Source organism: Platichthys flesus, chromosome 3 (genome assembly GCF_949316205.1).
Source record: "Platichthys flesus chromosome 3, fPlaFle2.1, whole genome shotgun sequence".
Lineage (NCBI taxonomy): Eukaryota > Metazoa > Chordata > Actinopteri > Pleuronectiformes > Pleuronectidae > Platichthys > Platichthys flesus.
In genome coordinates, this window is record NC_084947.1 from 15,197,820 (window position 1) to 15,216,040 (window position 18,221).

The 18,221-nt window shown below is 42.3% G+C and overlaps 3 protein-coding genes across 4 annotated transcripts; 2 read left to right on the top strand and 1 right to left on the bottom strand.

Annotated features, from left to right (window-relative positions):
• Positions 1–3,059: 3,059 nt before the first annotated feature.
• wdr54 (WD repeat domain 54) lies at positions 3,060–7,020 on the bottom strand. The gene is made up of 10 exons (XM_062385070.1): positions 6,866–7,020; positions 6,452–6,743; positions 5,481–5,543; positions 5,164–5,230; positions 4,773–4,829; positions 4,551–4,678; positions 4,294–4,394; positions 3,807–3,969; positions 3,550–3,624; positions 3,060–3,455 (listed from the first exon to the last, which is right to left on the bottom strand). The coding sequence occupies exons 2-10, from the start codon at positions 6,674–6,676 to the stop codon at positions 3,324–3,326; spliced, it is 1,011 nt and encodes a 336-aa protein (XP_062241054.1). The 5' UTR covers positions 6,677–6,743; positions 6,866–7,020; the 3' UTR covers positions 3,060–3,323.
• Positions 7,021–7,037: 17 nt separating this feature from the next.
• On the top strand, positions 7,038–9,662 carry LOC133950900 (uncharacterized protein C2orf81 homolog). Of its 2 annotated transcripts, XM_062385069.1 has the most exons (4): positions 7,038–7,132; positions 7,829–8,064; positions 8,207–8,419; positions 8,494–9,662. In XM_062385069.1, the coding sequence occupies exons 2-4, from the start codon at positions 7,834–7,836 to the stop codon at positions 9,109–9,111; spliced, it is 1,062 nt and encodes a 353-aa protein (XP_062241053.1). In that variant the 5' UTR covers positions 7,038–7,132; positions 7,829–7,833; the 3' UTR covers positions 9,112–9,662. The 2 variants fall into 2 exon arrangements, with proteins under 2 accessions (XP_062241053.1, XP_062241052.1); XM_062385068.1 differs by having other exon boundaries at positions 7,038–8,064.
• Positions 9,663–12,658: 2,996 nt separating this feature from the next.
• Positions 12,659–13,784, top strand: LOC133933831 (uncharacterized protein C2orf81 homolog). Its single transcript, XM_062381072.1, has 4 exons — positions 12,659–12,892; positions 13,023–13,235; positions 13,311–13,444; positions 13,670–13,784. Exons 1-4 carry the CDS (start codon positions 12,659–12,661, stop codon positions 13,782–13,784), a joined length of 696 nt encoding a protein of 231 aa, XP_062237056.1.
• The last annotated feature ends 4,437 nt before the right edge of the window (positions 13,785–18,221 follow it).

An 18,221-nucleotide genomic window follows, 5' to 3' on the forward strand; every position in this document is an offset into this window, starting at 1 on the left:
ATGAGACTGCGGTTAGGCCCGCCTTTGTCATTAGCATAAGGACACTGCAAATGCAAAGGAAATGTATCAGGGAAAAAATAAATGTTAAAATATATTTAAGACATTTCTTTTGACATTTCTTTTGGTATTAACATATTTATTTATTTATTTCTGTATTTATTTATTTATTTCCATTTTTATTTATTTATTTATTTATTTATTTCTGTATTTATTTATACATTTATTTATTTATTTATTTTTACTTATGTCATGTATGGTCCTCCATACAATACCCGGCTCTGCAGGCAGCTATAAAAGAAATATGCACATGCAACTTGTGATTTTTTTGAACATGTTTGTTGACCTTGTTCGCGTGTTTGTCTGACTTAATGCTATATTTACACGTCTGTGCCGCTTCTCAGCAGAGGTAGTTCTGTCAGTCAGTCTCCTTCTCCGTCTCATTTCAGTTTGTTTAAAATGGCAGATCTATTTGCTAAGCGCGTCTGGGTTGCTGGTTTTCTCCGTCAGAGAGCTTGGTGTGTCTGTGGCAGCAGGCATGGCTGGAGGGGCTTTAGGCTCTCCATCCCCCGTGGCGAGGCTCAATCCCAGCAGGCTTAGAGGGACAGGCCCTTAGGCGGGCGGCTGCCACAAGGCTGGATGGGCTGAGGATGAATTGCTCTCAGAATAATGAAGAAACAAGCAGACCAACAGGCTCAGAGATATTCACGGTGTGGCACGCACATAAACACGTGCACAGATACTCACCACACCCGGCTTTAATGGACGAACTGTGCATTGTGGCAGAGTATTGTACAATACAGGCATTTGCAGTTTGGGTTGTGCACTGAGCAAACTTGTTTGACTTGATATTCTCTTTTACATAAAAGAATTAGAGACTTTTTATATCAGCTGAATAAATTGTTACTTTCGATGCACTCTTTTTTTTTCTCTATTTTACTAATACAGCTATTTTCTGTGATGTGATTTCATTCATGTTTTCTCCTATATATTACATGCTATTCATTTCTATTCTCTTTACTTTTGTTTGGCTTTTTGAATTTGAGTCTTGTTTAAATCCTGCCTCAACTGTGAGGGTCATTGGTTTCTTAGGAAGCCTCGTGGGGACGTTTTGCCTTTTGCCCGAGTTTTTTGTGAGGCACTGGTGGGTCCACTTCCCTATGGTGTTGAAGATTTGTGAGATTGTGTTTCCTCGGGAGTTTATTTTTCATAGTGTTCTACTAAGCCGTTCCTTTGTATTTGTGTGTGTTTGTGCTGTTTGTCAGGATGTCACCTCTGGGGTTCAAGTCTTCTTAATTTTAATGTGATCGGAGGTTCTTCTGTGATTTTATTTAATTGACACATCGGACTGCTGGGGCTTGGGGGGTGGGGGGGTGCTAAAGGTCTTGCAGAATCTATTTTTGCCTTGTCACTCTCATTAACAGCAGATTTTCAAAGTGAGTACTGGAGAAGATGAGGGGGACATGTTGCTCTAACACCGTTATTCACGACCATGTCTGAGAGCAGCTTGTGTTGAGGCCTGATCTCCTCGACATTGTGTGCTCAGCTGTGTGCGGCACCTGAGAGCCGACTATTGACGAGGGCTGCAGCGGCACACAGCGTGAGTGGCCCCGGGGCTGTGTATGGGGACCAGTGTGTCGAAAGGCACTATTGGTTTAGTTAACAAGGAATAAATGGCGGCGGTTGTTTTCTCCCTGCGTGTTTTTCAGAGAAAACTGAGGCCATGTTCCTCTTTTCAACCACCAGCTCTGTTCTCCCACAAACTCTGTTACTCAGCTCTGCTTATATCGTGTGTGACTTCTGACCGACCTTACCCCCCCCCCCCCCCCCCCCATACTGATCCACATAGTTATGTAATGTCAGTGCCATCCTGGACCTCATATTGACAGCTTAGTCCTGCACTGTCCCTCTCCAGCCAGCGCCAGCCGCTCCAACCCCGGGCAACAGGGGGACTCATGACAGCCTAAGGAGAATTATTGATCCCATTACTGCCTGCCTGTGTACTGCATGTTTTGCGCTTCAGCATTAACATGTCTGTCAAGTTGGTGGCAATCAGATATAGGTTACATAACCTGTCATGTGTGTGGGTTCAAAACAGTCCTGTCAGCTGATGTTATGTGACCAGTGTTGACTGCAAACCAGGAAAGGGTAGAACTCAGGGATTTGAAGCACGCTTAGCCCCAGACTGAGAGAGCGTGCAACTCCGGGCTGACCTGATTCTTCTTATCTTGTCTTGACAAGGTGAGATTACAATGATACCTGCTGCCTGACGTGAACTAACTGAATAAACAACACAACATTTTCCAAAGTACAGCTGAGTTGGCAAGATTTGTTTCCAGCAAAGGCATTTTCAGCTTGTGTCAACAAACCCAACAAAACAGTGTCTCTGTTTTGTTTGTGATGCTTTGACTCGCATCATAAATTGTTCAACAATAGTAATTAGGTTGCAGTTGTTTTCAGCAAAGGTCATTCTTTGTGTTATTTATGGAAGAAACTTACTGTTTCTGCTTTTGACACATCAAAACGTTCCATTTATCGAATTTAAACATCTGTTCAAGGATAACAAATCCATCATGGACATGACAGCTACGGTTAAACACCACAGTTGAAAAAAAACATTTCCCAGCAACATACAGGACAAAGTGGACTGCATAAAAGACTATAATTAAAGGTTAACTGAGGCAAACATTTAATTCTAGAATGACTTCGGTCATATCTAGACTGGTGGCATGGCAGGAAAGAGATGATGCATTGGAAGCCAATCCTTGAAACTAGCCACCAAACTCAAAACAAATAGTTTCAGACCTCCCTGTGCGATGTGGCCTTGTTTACTGGCGGATATAAGAGCCTTTCCTCCAGTGGTCTGCACAGTGTCCAATCACAATGTGAACTTTCGCCTTTCTGCAACTCCACCCTGCCCTCTAGTGAACTCTCTTGGCACTACACCATCACTGCCCTGCTAAAAAAAAAAATTATCCCACACCTCCATCTGCTGGACCATTTATGAACTGCAAATTTATAAACAGCATTCTTTTTTGAAGTAATAAGTCGTAATAATATCAGAAAGTATAACAGAATATTTTATTTGTTTTCAAAGATACATCCACATACATGTAAAGATTTTTTCTTAAAATATTTATAGAAACTTTAACACTTTAGAACATAATTAGTTTGACGCTATTGTCCTTCTAGCCATTTGTAGATGTAGAGATGTTGAGACAGGACCCCAAGAAACAACAGCTCTCCCAAAATTATTATAAATACACTCTTGCTTAGTCGCAACCCAAATTCACATTCATCCATTTAACCTTGGTGAAGGCAACGTCCTAAGTCTGTGTGTAGCGGATAATCTCACCCAGGTCATAGCCTGTCACTGCAAAAGCATAGCCATCGCTGTCGCAGAACTTGGCGCCACAAATTTGTGTGTCTGTCACACACTCATTGTGCAAATGGGCAATCTAAAGGAAACGAAAAAAACACAAAGCCAAGGTTTTAGTGAGAGTAAGAGACAAAAGTTAAAAATTCTTCAAAACCTTGATCCTGGATCCTTACCTCCACGTTGTTTGTCTCCGGGGTCAGATTCAGGAGCCACACTCTGACTAGAGAGTCCTCGCCAGCAGACAGAAGCTGAAACATGCAATATGCGCCATTAAAAAAATACATTAGTATGATCTAACCACAAAAATCTGTGAGCAAACTTAATAACTTAACCAATTACACACTTTAAATGATAAATACCAACAAATGGATGTAAAGACGATACAACCAAATGTCATTTCTTTCTTTTCTATCTGGTTGATACAACTCACCAGTCCAGAAAAAGGAGCGATGTCTAGTGAGTTTATCCACCGTGCATGAGCATTGACCTCAGCGTGGAGAATCCCAGTCACTGCCTCGTAGAGACGTATCTGGCCTGTGCCGTAACCTGCCACCACTGTGCCTTTCCACAGCTTGACAGATGAACAGCACATGCTATGAGCAGTGAGGAAGATGGAGGATCATTGGCATCAGGGAACAAACGGAAAAGATAAAAGGACATTTGATTAGAGCCAGGAAGGCGAAATGAGAAGGAAACAAGAGGCAGTGGAAAGGAACACACATCAGAGTACCTTAATGAATGTTGACAGATGGGAGAGAGATGGAGGGGGAAGAATGAGTCGAGGAGGAGTTTAAGGTTGGATGCTGGGGTTTCCCATAGCTCAGTATTAGTTGGTTGTCACTGCACCACTTAATTGTTGCTCAACTTCACATTGCGCACCAAAAATTAGAAATACCATGGTGGAATCAACTGCTTACTCAAAGCCATGGATCTTGTGGAGCAGCTGAAATTCCTCCCCAGACTTCCACACACACAGGTTGCCCCCGTCATCTGCACTGACCAGATCGGCGATGCACTCCTGAGGAGAGGAGGACAGAAACAAACAGGGATCCTGTATTTAATAAGACTGCGCTCCAATGTATTTATTTATGTGGTCTGCAAAGTTCGAGGTTCCTTCAATCAACAAAGGTTTAGATAAAAAGGCGATGACAGCAGACACACACACACACTGTACCTGGCTGCCAGAGCACTCGGAGGCCATGTCAGTGATGGACTCCTTGTGCTCGTCCAGCACCTCAGACAGGGAGATGTTAGGGCCCTTACTGGGAACGTCAAACACAAGAATTGATCCAGATGAAACGCCTACATAGAAAGAAAGAGACAGATAGTTAGTTTTGCCCTGTATTTTCAGTGCCTATTTTCAGTAAATGAAAGATATGTTTCACCTCACACTTACCCACACATATATAATTCTCCGGCACTGCTGATATCCCTCGAGCAAACACAGCTTGAGCTGGGACACAAATTAATTCTGTCAGTGCACTCGATTTGAAAACACTAGATTAATACATTTCTCTTGCACAAAAAACTCAGCAGTGAAACATAATGTGTAGAATGTCTTCACAGTGTGATACTGTAGATATAGATTCAATGATGTAGGTGTAGATGCCTGGAAATGTTAATTTCATATAAATAACCAGGTCTTCCCACTGATGTTTTTAATTCTGTTTGTGTCATGAAGAAGGATCAACCCCAGCAACATATCTCCAGTAACAGCTAAATATGATACATTTATATCATGTGCAAATAATAGAGACAGGTCAGTCACAGCGTATATGTCAGTTTACCTGTTGTTGTTTCAGGAGTATCCAGTGCATGCCAGTACACCATGATGGATCCATCAGATTCATACATCTAAAAGACACATGTTGAACTTTTTTAATATTCTCAAGACCCACATCACTCTCACACACACACACACACACACACACACACACACACACACACACACACACACACACACACACACACACACACACACACACACACACACACACACACACACACACACACACACACACACACACACACACACACACACACACACACACATATATATATATAAATATAAGTAGAGAAAAGCTGACAAAAACAAAACCTCTACCTGGATGCCTTTCTGGGAGGTCACCACCAGCAGCTCCCGAGATTGCAGGGAACAAAATGCAGCCTGTTACAAGAAGAGAACAAAACATTTCTTTAGTTTTCTGATACAGTTGTTCAAATTCACCCTTTAATATTTGCCAACATATCAGATTATGTATTTCACAAATTGTCAGAAAATAAATTTCCCCTGTTTTTCAATGAGCTAACAGTGACCTTATCTTCAACCTTAAAAGCATCTAAGGGTGTTTGCATCCATACTGTAGTGTGTATCCCAATATACACAGCCCCCCCCCCAATTTCAAGAAATTGTTGTGATCTAAAACAGGACACTGACGGCAGCCAATAAGTTGATATGGCTAGTTTTGCCCTCTCAAAGCATCGCCAAGGAAGAAACGCGTCTGTAGATATTTATGGTTCACAAGCTTTCACTTAGGTTTGATTAGTTTGATGTTACTTTCTGTCAGATAAAATTGAACAGTGTGTAAAGGGTGATTCCATTCCATCCTCTATTATGATTTGAATGCATTCAGTGTAACTTCAAAGAGACACTTGGATGACACCACAGAAGCAGTGTGGAGGCATGTTGTGTTTTCTTTCTTTCTTTTTTTATTTTTAAACATTTGAAGAATCAGTCACGAGTTACTTAAATTGGATTTGACTGCATCGCTGTTTACCCCTGAAACTCCAGAAGTCTTTTGTGGACTCAAACCCGTCACCCAGCCCTTCATCGGCGTCCTGGTGAGTGGATAACGAGTGAATTTTCATTTTTTGGGTGAAGATTCTCTTTAACGTGTCCCATTTTTTCGTTTTGCAAACATAGCCAACCAAAACAGAAATGACCCACTGTCCAGACGCACAGTCTGCAGGTGCATTTACAGAAAACAGGGATGGGACATGTCTGATCTATAGCTGAAGGCACATCCTGTTTCCCCTGCTCTCACATGGGGAGCAGGACACCTCCAGGACACCGACCTGCATGACGAGCGACGCGCTGGTGGCCACGTTGGGCTCCTTGGACTGCAGCTGGCGGTGCGAGTAGTTGAGTCCGTCCCAGGACGCGCTCACCATGTTGACCACGTTGGCATGCACCACCGTGAAGTAGGTGAGGCGCCGCGGGGCGATGCGCAGCACCCCGAGGTTGTTGTACAGAGCCGAGGCGCTGTTCTTGATCGGGATGCTCTTCTCCTTGTGATACATGGAGACGGCGGGTGTGGGTGGGGGGCGTCAGGCGGTGAGGAGAGGAGAGGGTCCCTGTGAAAAGGGTCTGGATCCGGAGAATTCACCATTTCGTTAAAAAACACACGCTGAATACTTCACATTAGCATCAGGCTAACGTAACGAGAGCCAACCACAACAACAGCGCAGCGTATTTGAAAGAGAGAATACCGTTAGGTTTGCTGTGACGCACGAGCACGTCCTCTTGCTTCCGGTTCGATAACTCACTCCTTCTCCATCGGGGCTGTTGTTTTGTATTGTTTCACAGAGAGCTAACGCAATGGAAGCACTTTTCTTCAGTCGTTAGCAACAGGATTACCTCCGCGTCCACCGCAGCCATAGAGACAACGTCCGTCCCGCTACGTGCTGCGTCATAACGGCGTGCTTCTGTTGCCGAGCAACCGCAAACTCCACTGAGTAGAGGACACGAAGCGAAGGGTGAGGTTTTAGTTTTATTATGGATTCTTCTCAGTTTATAACGCTGTGATTATTTATATTACACAAATGTATAAAGTAGGATGTGTGTGGCCATGTATGTAAAGATGTTTTATCAAAGCGGTATATTATGTTATTAAACAGGACGAAACAAGTAGATCTGTCAAATAGTTTATGAACCATGGTAAGGTTTTAAAGAATGTATCGTGGAGGTAGGCTGATATTGTCTTGCTTGGTTTAACCATGAAACATATCACTGTATTTGTTTGTTTTATTATTATTACTATTGTATTTATACTCACTATTATTAGCTGCTGTTCACAATCTCAAGCTTGTCAGTGTATAGGGGAGGAGTTGGGAGAATATGAGGTTATATAAAGGTTGGGTGTGTTTCAGGTCCTTTGAGTCTATACTGACATACCTACATTTGTTTAGCACTGAAACTATGATGCAGAAGCTTTTTTGCTGATGAAGGTTTAAAGGCCCCTCCTTATCCTTCAGGATGAATTCCTAAAAAAAGCAAAAAAAACATCCATCTATCTATCCACACATTTATCAATCATCCACCATTCTTTAGCCCACTCAATAAATGGTTTAATGGCTCTTGGATCCAGTTATAAATGGCAGTCTTTTTCGATAGTATTATTATTTGTTATTGGTAATCATGTATTTATTCCTTTTGTAATTTCAACCCCTAAGCAAAGATGCCCCGCTCTGCAGCCAAGTCCCAAGCCTCCAAGAGTAGACGGATGTCATCCGTCCCAGTGACCCCACTTCCGACGTTGGAGCAGGAAGTTATTCCTGGTCGCTTAACCCAAACCCAGTGGAATAAGGTGTTGGTGCAGGAGGAAAATGATGAGATAGTTGGGGAGATTATAGATGAACTGATGAGCAAAGTCATGGACGGCTGTTTGCAGGTGTACGTTGAAAGACAGGTAAAAATAGGATGGTCCACATTTGTTTTATTTAGATTTTGACTTCAATGTGAACATTATTTTACCGCTTTATGAAATAATACAACCACACATTATACATGTATATGTAACATCCATGATGTTGCTTATCTTTGCCTTTCAGCTAGTACCTTTTTCCACATCTTGGGCCAAGAACTACCTCACACAGATGTTAGAGCAACAAATCATGTGCCCAGATGAGGGAGAAGGACCAGAGGAAGCATCTAAAACTGAAGACACAGAGCCAATGCCATCAGTCATCGATTCCTGGGCTCAAGGATGTGTGCCTGTTGTCTATGCTCTGCCTCCATTTTCGTATCCTTCTTCTGCACAACAGGTAGGCTACTCTTGATAGGTCTTCTTTGTATCCTTCTGTCATATATCAATATCTGTATTTCCATTTTTTAACAGGAGGCGGACGTTGTTCAGGTCTCAGCACAAACAGGACCAGGAGACGACCAGCAATGTGATGCAATGGCCCGAACAAAAAGCTCTCCAAAGCAACCTGACAGGGAAACAAGCCCCAGGAAGCCTGTCAATAACAAGCAATGTAAAGTGCTTATTCCTCGGCCCCCACTGAAAATTGATGTTAAGAAAAGGCAACAATTTTATTTTCCACCTAAACCTGTTGCAGATAAACTGCCGCCCATTCTATCCTGTTCAGTATTAAAAAAGGATGTGGAGGTAGAGGATAAAAGAGGAATATATTGTGTTTATAACAATATGGCTGGGCCATCATATCAGTTTAAGAAATACCAATCCATACCAAGACTTGATTCCTCATCCCTGCCTCGACACGCCATCTTTCCTCAGTATGAGATTGTCGACAGGGACCAAGCAAATCCCAAGAAACCAAGTCGATTATCCAAACTAGAGCCAAAATACAACAAGCAAAAAAGTGATTGGACAGTAACAACGGTGATGCCACTGACAAGCTCCAAGAATATGCCTGCAAAGTTTCACAGGAGAAATGAGGCAGATGTCTTTCTGAAGAAATTGTCTCCCTTGAGAAGGCGTCAGGATGTATGAAGTTCTCTGGGTCTCTGAAGCTGGACACAATGGTTTTGGCTAAGGTTGTTACCATGAGGGATCCCCAGGCGGTAGCAAGTAACCCTCTCACGTAGAGCTGTGACCGTACAATACTGCAATACTGCAATGATTTTTTACTGTCATATGTCATTATGTTTCTTTTTCGTATTCCTTTAAAAAATATATATGTATATATGTTTATATTTGTCGAGATCTGTAGTCAACATATAAGAGGCCAGTGGCGGGAATAGAGTTGTGGAAGGTAGTGGTTGTTTGCTGCTGCATGAAATGATTAAGAAACTAAATTTAACATAGTTAGACATCGGAAAAATAATAAAAAATGACAGAATGGAACAGATTCAGCTTTCTATTGCTGTTGGACTCCTGTATAGAGAGGCAGAGAAGAAGAGCCAGAAGGCGACGGTGTATGGAGAGGAGATGTGCCCTATATTAGCATGTCTCTCTAGCTTTGAATGGTTCGTATCATTACGCTCTCTTGTCTGTTATGTCATTTTAGTGGATGTAGCAGTTTATTTTCTACACCTAAATAAATGAAGTTCCATATGGTATAACATCAATATGTGATATTTGAAAACACTTTGATTTACAATTTGTAGTGTGTAATATCTACTTCATCTCATTCATATGGAATTGAATTGATATAAAAGCATGTTTACATTATAACCTTACTGAGGTTAGCAGTTAGTTTAGGGCCATTACTATACTATATTTACTTTAGATATACCTCATAACCTGCCTATTAAAGGGGATGATTGATAGTATAATAATATTGACATTCAATCTTCTTGGTAGTGAAACATCAGTGCACGATACATTAATAACATAAGTACCTGTGTGGTATGCGAAGCGCAATTTATGCTGTTGGTTTTAAAGTTAATGATGAAGTGGATCAATAATCTGGCTTCAAATCACACTCTCAAGTCTGCATTGTCACTTTCCCCTCTAAAAAATGTTTATACGCAAGGTTTAAAGTTTGCGTAGAATTGTGCACATTCTCCCATCAAGTTTGTTTTATAAATCTCAATGTTTGTGCGAGAAGTGCCAAATGGGGTCTGAAAGAGGCATACATGTCACGGGTCAGTTGAGGGCCCTTTGTTTTCCCCCTGACAGACTTGGGTTCCGGTGAATTGAGCTTTACCTGAAGCAGCTCATATCGTGGTCTTGCTATATGTGTGAAGTCTTGTATGTATGCTCGGTAAAAGCTAAGGAAACCCAACAGCCTCCGAACATCTCCTACTGTCTGTGGAGTTTTCTCCTTCAATGCTTGATCTGCCTCAACCTCGTTTTAATCTACCCTCACCGCATTTGCAGACACTAGCCGACCAATGTACATGACCTCTGTGGGAGCCCGGCCTTGCAAGAGGAGAACAGTGGGTATGCAAACTGGAAACAGAGCAGTCAGACACGGGGGTGTGTGGTAAATCGAAATTAGGCGTTTATTTACAACTGATAGGGAAAAGGGAGGAGGGCGCATAAAGATAAATCAAATAGTTTTGCCGGTCTGGCAGTTGGGGTCTGGGGCTCCAGCGGGCTCTTCCTGATGGCAACGAGAGAGAAAGACAGCAGTTAATCCTCTTCATCTGATAAACAGGCAGGCCGTTGGCCTCTTACCCTGAGACTCCTTTTGAAAGCGTCTGGTTCCTACTCCCTCAGTGGCTCAAGAGACTCTGGTCCCATTTCCTCTGGTTTTTAAAGGGCTCCTGATTGCCTCTTGACTCAGTCCACCTGTGAGAGACAACAAGAGACACCTGGGAGGGGAGGAGCTCTCCAGGAGGATCCCCTGGGGTAGTACCGCCCCTCCAACACCACGCCTCTGGATTGCCTCTGCCTGGCTGTCCTCAGCCATGTGTGGCACGGCTGACAGGCTGGGCCATCACACCTCGTTGCAAAATAACTCACACTTTTCCTGTCTCAACTTAACCCTGTGGCGCTGTAGGGCTTGGAGTACACGGCACAGCACCTCAATATGCTCTTCGAATGACCTCGAGAAGCAGAGGACATCATCTAGATATTGGATTCAACACTCATCCCTCAGCGTCTCAAGCATTTCCTCCATGCTTCTTTGGAAGGCTGCTGATGCATTTGACAACCCGAACGGTATTTTGACCCATTAGTATAAACCCCAAGGGGTCCTGAAAGCAGTGAGATGTCTCGAACCTTTGGCAATAAAGCCTTTGTGGTAGGCTTGCCCTGGTCTAAGATGGAAAACCAGCTACAGCTCCCAAGCGAGTCAATCAAGTCCTGAATACAGGGACGGGGATGACTGTCTGGCACAGTCTTTTTGTTTAGCAGTCGGTATTCAATACAAAGGCACAATGATCCATCTTTCTTTCTGACACAAACAATAGGGGCGGCATATGGGGACTTAGACTTTAAAATCCATCTTTTCACTAACAACTCCTGGATGTATTCTTTTAATTCCTTGTACAGTGGCTTAGAAATGGCAGCATAAGCTTTCTGAACGGGAATGTCATCGCTGAGCCTGACTGCCATCTGGAGAGAGGGGATGCATCCAATATCGCTACTGTCTTAGGCCGATGCTGCCGCCTCCTCATGCAGCATTTCCTCAACTACATGTTTTCGTTCTAGAGTAAGATGACTGAGGTCAAAGGGGGTCGCCACATCTCATGTGGGAACGGTGTCTTTATGGACATCAGCCCTTACGGTTTTAACCTGTGGTCTCTAATTTAGGTGTCATTGTCTCACCCATCTCTATGACTTTCCCTACATGTTCGGTACAAGTTCTCTTTTGGAGGGTGATTCCATGCTTAGTGTGATAAGAGATGGGCACATGACCAAGAGGCCACATGTTCTTATTGATCTCTAAGGGGCCTTCCCCCACACTAGTACTTTCTTCTGGGGATTCAAATAGGACAACAGAGTCAGAGGCGTTGAAGCTAAGTGGTACTCTGCACTGTACACGTAAGGTTTTTCCAGCTGGGATAGTCAAATCTTGCCTGCCTACTCTGATAGTTGCCAAACTGTCATCTGGTGTCTTTTGGGCCAGAATGAAATTAACCATTGCTTCGGCTTATATATAATAATATTATATAATAATTAGATACTAAGTCATAATTATGAGACAGTTTCTCATAATAATGAGATACTAATACATAATTATGTGATAAAGATTTATATTTTCTTCATCACAGTGGCGGAAATTGGCTTCCATTCCGTTTTTTTTTCTTCGTCTTTGTTCGGTTCATTGGCGGTTGGCCAACAACATCAAGGTGCATTACCGTCATTTACTGTGTTAACCTGTTCACACTTTTTGAGGCTTGTATCATATTACTTATTTTCTCAAGCACCGTTGGAATAGGTTTGCCTTTGATGTAGAACCTTTAGTCTGACCTTTTGCCTTTTGATGATGATGTGATGTTTTCTTCAAGATTTAGAATACACTGATATTGTTTGTTTGGTTGGCTGCTTGGTTGTTCGTCATCAAAGTTATTGTATTGTTTATCATCAAAGATTGGTTATTTCTCAGTCTCTTTAACTTTTTGGTTGATTGAGCCCCTAAGCAAAGATGCCCCCCCGCAATGCAGCCAAGTCCAAAGCCGGCAGGAGTAAACGGGTGCCAACCGTCCCAGTGACCCCAGCTCCAACACAGGAGCTGGACACTACTCATTGTCGCTTAACCCAGACCCAGTTGAATAATATCTTGATCAAGGAGGAAAGGGATGAGACTGTGAAGGAAATTATGGATGAACTGATAAGCAAAGTCATGGACGGCTGTTTAAAGGTGTATGTCATAAGCCAGGTAAAAATGGAAATGTCCACATTTGTTTAACTTCAGTGTGAACATTATTTGACCACTTTATGAAATAATATAACCACACATAATGCATGTGTATCTAACACCCACGATGTTGCTTATCTTTGCGTTTCAGCTAGAACCTTTTGCCGCATGTTGGGCCAAGAACTACCTCACACAGATTTTAGAGCAACAAATCATGTGCCCGGATGAGGGAGAAGGACCAGAGGAAGCATCTAAAACTGAAGACTCAGAGCCCATGCCATCACTCATTGACTCCTGGGCTCAAGGATGTGTGCCTGTTGTCAATGCTCTGCCTCCATTTTCTTATCCTACTTCTGCACAACAGGTTGGCTACTCTTGATAGGTCTTCTTTGTATCCTTCTAACATATATCAATATCGGTATTTACATTTTTTTCACAGGAGGCTGACGCCGTTCAGGTCCCTGCACAAACAGGACCAGGAGACAACCAGCAATGTGATGCAATGGCCCAAACAAAAAGCTCTCCAAAGCAACCTGACAGGGAAACAAGCCCCCGGAAACCTGTCAATAACACGCAATGTAAAGTGCTTATTCCACGGGTTCCACCGAAAATTGATGTGAAGAAAAAGCAGCAGTTACATTTTCCACCTAAATCTGCTCCAGGAAAATTGCCGCCCACTCTGTCCAGTTCCGCATTAAAAAAGGATGTGGAGGTAGAGGATAAAAAAGGAGTATATTGTGTTTATAACAATATGACTGCGCCATTAAATAAGTCTAAGGCATTCCAATCCATGCCAAGATTTGATCACTCATCCTTGCCTCGACATGCCATCTTTCCTGAGTATGAGATCATTGAGAGTGACCAAACAAAACCCAAGCCCAAGAAACCAAGTCGATTTTCCAAACTGGTGTAGTTTTTCTGGAGTACATATGTGGCTCTCTCAATAGCAAGTATTCAATGTTCGGACTGGCAGACTTGGAAGTTTAGACTCTGCAAGTTCAAATGAGCAGTTAAACTCCAGAGGACCCTGTATGGTCATCCTGCAATCGGAACTCTCTGTTTGTCTTGAGAGTACTCAAGGGTTATTTCCCACTGCTTCTCAAGCCTCTGTCCCCTTTTCTGCGACGTGTCTGTCTTTGCTTTACACTGTTGTCATCCTCTCCGCCCCCCGACCTGCAGGTGGAGTCTCTCAATCCCAGGATCTTTAACCTTGAAGAAAAGAAAAAAGAAATTGTTGGAGATTTGTTTTATAACAACCTTAAAACTTGATCTCCCCATTGTCCCAACTTTGAGAATCTTTTAACGCAACTATATTTTTCTTTAGAAGCACTTCCATCCATTGACATTAACCACCACGAGTACACGTGGTTGTCAAGCTTGAATCCCCATGTTCGTTATCTAGCTAGCAGGCTGGCTAGAGAGGTATTTATTTAAGCCCATAACTTAACCAGACACAGACAGACGATACAGTGCAAACAGGAACCAATAACTCTTCTTCTTTAGTCTGGCACAGTGGAGTACCTTTATGGTAAGATTTAGAGGTCTTTAGAGACCCATAACCCACCCTGTTTAATCATGACTTGATAAATGAAAACACATAAAAATGTGGTTGTTTAGCAGCTCTGCTTTGTTTATTTTTTTATTGTTGATGAGTAAATAGCAAAAGCAAAAACAAATGTTAGCATGTCTGTCTGACAGGTCAAATTCAACTGGTTCACTGTGCAGATCCCAGTTAGCAACACCGATCTCTCTCATGATCTGCTCGAGAATGAAGCTAAAATGTTTGAGTTACAATCTCTTTGTATCTTTAGAGCTAATTGTTATTGTCTTGAACTGTGTCACATACATAAACATGTGGAAAACTAGCCTAGCCTAGCCCAGGTCATAAGGCGAATGCACCGCTCACCTGACAGCCCTCTCAATGCAGGGCCAGCCCTGGCAATGTTGGCGCCGCAGCGTGTATGTCAGGGACACACCTGAGGCGGACGTGCAAACTCTACTTCTCTTTGTATGTACATCATGCTGCTATAAGGAACTGTTGTGAGGTTAAATGAAACTCCCTTCTTTTTTATCTGTTCATGCTGAAATAAAGTGGATTCACTTGGTCTGACATTTTCGATCACATCTTTATGAAACACCTCGTTAGCTTCACACTACAAACCCTATGGGGGGGGGGGGGGGGGGGGGGATTTTTTCAGAACCAGAATCAGAATCAGTAAGTATTTATTGCCAAGTAGGTTTACACTTACCAGGAATGGGCTCCGGTAATTGGTGCATAGAATGAACATAGAAACATAAACACACTATAAATACAACACACATAAGAAAACTAATAAATAATAAAATACAAAAAAACAGTATATATTTACTCACTATTTAATTCTTATTTACTCACTTTCTCTAATATTTATACAAAGTAACATTTATTTAGCCATAAACACATCTAAATAAAAATATATAAAAGATAAATATAAAAAGTGAAATGCAATATGCAAAACAGTGAACAGTGTCAAACTACAATATGCAATGTAAAGCAGTATAATATAATATATTATAATGTGTTAGTTTAACACATCCTTGAGGTGTGGGTGCGGCGGAATAAAATTCCGAGTCAGGTGGGGGTCCCGGGCCTTGTTGAAAAGGCCAACTGCAGCCGGAAAGAAGCTGGTCTTGTGGCGGGCGGTTTTGGTCCTGATGGACCGCAGCCTCCTGCCCCAGATCTTTTGAGAGAAGATTCCAGATTCATTCAATAGCCTGGCACTCATTAGAGCTCAACAGAGCTGTATAGGTTCATCCCTGATCCATGCAGCTTCCTTCCACCAAGATGTGTGGTTATTGGTCCAGTAGTTTATTACATAAACCTGTTGACTGACAAATCAGAGGTGAAAACATAACCTCCTTAGCAGAGGTAATGAAACCTCCTCCCATTTATCAAGGAAATGTCACCAACATTAATAATTATTAGAAACACAACAGGAAATTAAAAGTAGAAGTGATATGTGTTTGAGAAAATCTAAATAGTTGACGGGTAATTTTCTGTTGGTCAACATCAATTCATTTATTAAAAGCTCATTTCCCCCTGCTACTTAGTCTATGGGGTTTTTATATAGTGTTTTATTTACATTGTATATATTGGCTTATTTTTGTCGTGCACTGATTGCTTGTTGTACATCAAATTGCCCTTGAAGGATATTAAAGATTTTCTTTTATGGACAACTTTAGTTAATCACAAGCTGCACTAAACAAGCTAGGGCAGTAGAGGAACCCAGCAGCCAGCAGGGGGCAGCCTCAGGACATGACATGGAAACAACGATAGATATATATAAAGACTAGATGTCTTCCGGCGGAGCCTAGAACGTCATCACTGGCGGCCATCTTGCCACAGGCAGGCTTTCTGGAAGGATCTGTGGTACCTGAGGTAGGGTCAGTGATCTGCTCAAACACTGAATTGTTCTTTCTTTTCAATATAACTTAAGCTGCACATGATTTAACTGAGGTTTCACATGATTTCAAATCGGGTTGTTTTTTTAAAAACAACCCCCCATTCTTGTTGATCATTCAGGGTGGGCTAGTTGTCTTTTTTTTTAAGCATCAAACATTTTATATTCATATATTGAATATCTGTGTAATATACTAATATACTAATGCCAGCCAGTTCAAGTACATCTTTAGGAAGCTGATGGCCCGGTGTGGAGTTGTTAAACCATGCCGAGGCAATGTGACAGCGCAGGATGAGACAGAGTCCCTACCAGCGGTCATCGACACCTCTACAAGCCTATCGGCTGTAGATATGTCCTTTGCAGCAGGAGGAGAAGAAGATCTTCCATCCCTGTTTGCTGACATTCCTGACCTAGTACATGGTAAATGGTGAATGGATTTGTATTTATATAGCGCTTTTCTAGTCTTGATGACCACTCAAAGCGCTTTACACTAAAGTTTCACATTCACCCAATCACACACACATTCATACAGTGCATCTATCCCAGCACTTTGTTATTCTATGGGGGCCATTCAGGGTTCAGCATCTTGCCCAAGGACACTTCGGCATGCAGATTGTTCAGACTGGGGATCGAACCGCCGACCTTCAGGTTGGAGGACGACCACTCTACCCCTCATCCACAGCCATGACCACAGCTACCTTCGTGTCCGCTTCGATGGTCTTGTGGACAACGCTCTTGTGTACATTTCAAGGCTGACTGAATGTCAATTTTGCCTATAATCGATAGAGCCAATAGTCAAATCTGTGGGAAAACAATCTGACGATAGTCCAAAAAGAGAAATGTCCCCTTTATTTCTTCACGCTTATTATTTATTATAAGTTATGATATTATTATACCAACTCAAATTTCAGGATTTGTTGTGCGACGGGCACTGAAGAAGCTGTCTTGTGATGTCCGCCGTGCCAGCCTGGTGACAGACGCTGCATCTGCCATCAAGGACCAGAGCTACCACCTGTTGTCTCTAAGAAACAATGGAGGCCTGGTGATTCCATCAGAGGGCACAGTGAAGGTCGTCAGGGCAGCAGAGTGGGTCATTCGCCAGGCTTCATCGAGTTTCGGACGATCACAGCCCATCAAACTGCTGTAGGTCATGTACGGAAGAGGATCGGGTCAGAGGATGTGTTTGTGCTTGGGGAGCACATCGCCGACACGCAGTATGGCATAGACAGCCACCACCATACGCTGCTGACATTAGTTGTGTCACTGTTTTTTAAAATAAGGCTACACCACATCGCTAAAATTGCTACACTGAACTTACAGAGCAACAACATGGGACAGCAGCTCAATAAAACAGTCCTTTTCAAAGGGCATTAGCCAAATGTTACCACGGTTTTACAGAACTGATCTTTGCACCACACCTTTGGTTCCCTGCGCTGTTTTACCGATCAGTGTCAAACATAGTTATTTACAGATATACAGCTAGGTACTAAAGCTACATATCGTTAAAGCTATGATTTTTCTGATTTCACTGATGTAAACCATTTCAAGATCCGATCACCACAGCCGGTACAATCAACGTCTCAGTCAGACCGCAAATAGAAAAAATAACGTTCACAAAGTCGATGCGACTCACCTAAGAATCACCATTATCATATCATATCAGCGTTTTAGGCGTATATCACCAGCCTCTTCAGAGGTTAGTAAATATTATAGTATTGATTTCACTATCTGGGTCATTTTTTATGTCTGTCCTCCATGTGTATACCTCCACAGTAGTCTAGTTCTCTCTAAAGGGGGGGATTTTCAACATGCAGCATTTTTTTATGTACATTTATAAATGGAAATCTTACACCTTTTTTTTACTGCAAATAAATGTCACTTCTATAAAAAGAATGTTACTAATATAATAC

What these genes read in the sequence shown, in the direction of transcription:
- wdr54 (XM_062385070.1), bottom strand. Translation starts at nt 6,676, where the DNA reads ATGTATCACAAGGAGAAGAGCATCCCGATCAAGAACAGCGCCTCGGCT. An exon ending in GCGCGTCGCTCGTCATGCAG is followed by an intron (nt 5,544 to 6,451) that starts GTCGGTGTCCTG and finishes TTCTTGTAACAG; the next exon opens with GCTGCATTTTGTTCCCTGCA. An exon ending in CCGAGTGCTCTGGCAGCCAG is followed by an intron (nt 4,395 to 4,550) that starts GTACAGTGTGTG and finishes TCCTCTCCTCAG; the next exon opens with GAGTGCATCGCCGATCTGGT.
- LOC133950900 (XM_062385068.1), top strand. Translation starts at nt 7,834, where the DNA reads ATGCCCCGCTCTGCAGCCAAGTCCCAAGCCTCCAAGAGTAGACGGATG. An exon ending in AGGTGTACGTTGAAAGACAG is followed by an intron (nt 8,065 to 8,206) that starts GTAAAAATAGGA and finishes TTTGCCTTTCAG; the next exon opens with CTAGTACCTTTTTCCACATC. An exon ending in ATCCTTCTTCTGCACAACAG is followed by an intron (nt 8,420 to 8,493) that starts GTAGGCTACTCT and finishes ATTTTTTAACAG; the next exon opens with GAGGCGGACGTTGTTCAGGT.
- LOC133933831 (XM_062381072.1), top strand. Translation starts at nt 12,659, where the DNA reads ATGCCCCCCCGCAATGCAGCCAAGTCCAAAGCCGGCAGGAGTAAACGG. An exon ending in AGGTGTATGTCATAAGCCAG is followed by an intron (nt 12,893 to 13,022) that starts GTAAAAATGGAA and finishes TTTGCGTTTCAG; the next exon opens with CTAGAACCTTTTGCCGCATG. An exon ending in ATCCTACTTCTGCACAACAG is followed by an intron (nt 13,236 to 13,310) that starts GTTGGCTACTCT and finishes TTTTTTTCACAG; the next exon opens with GAGGCTGACGCCGTTCAGGT.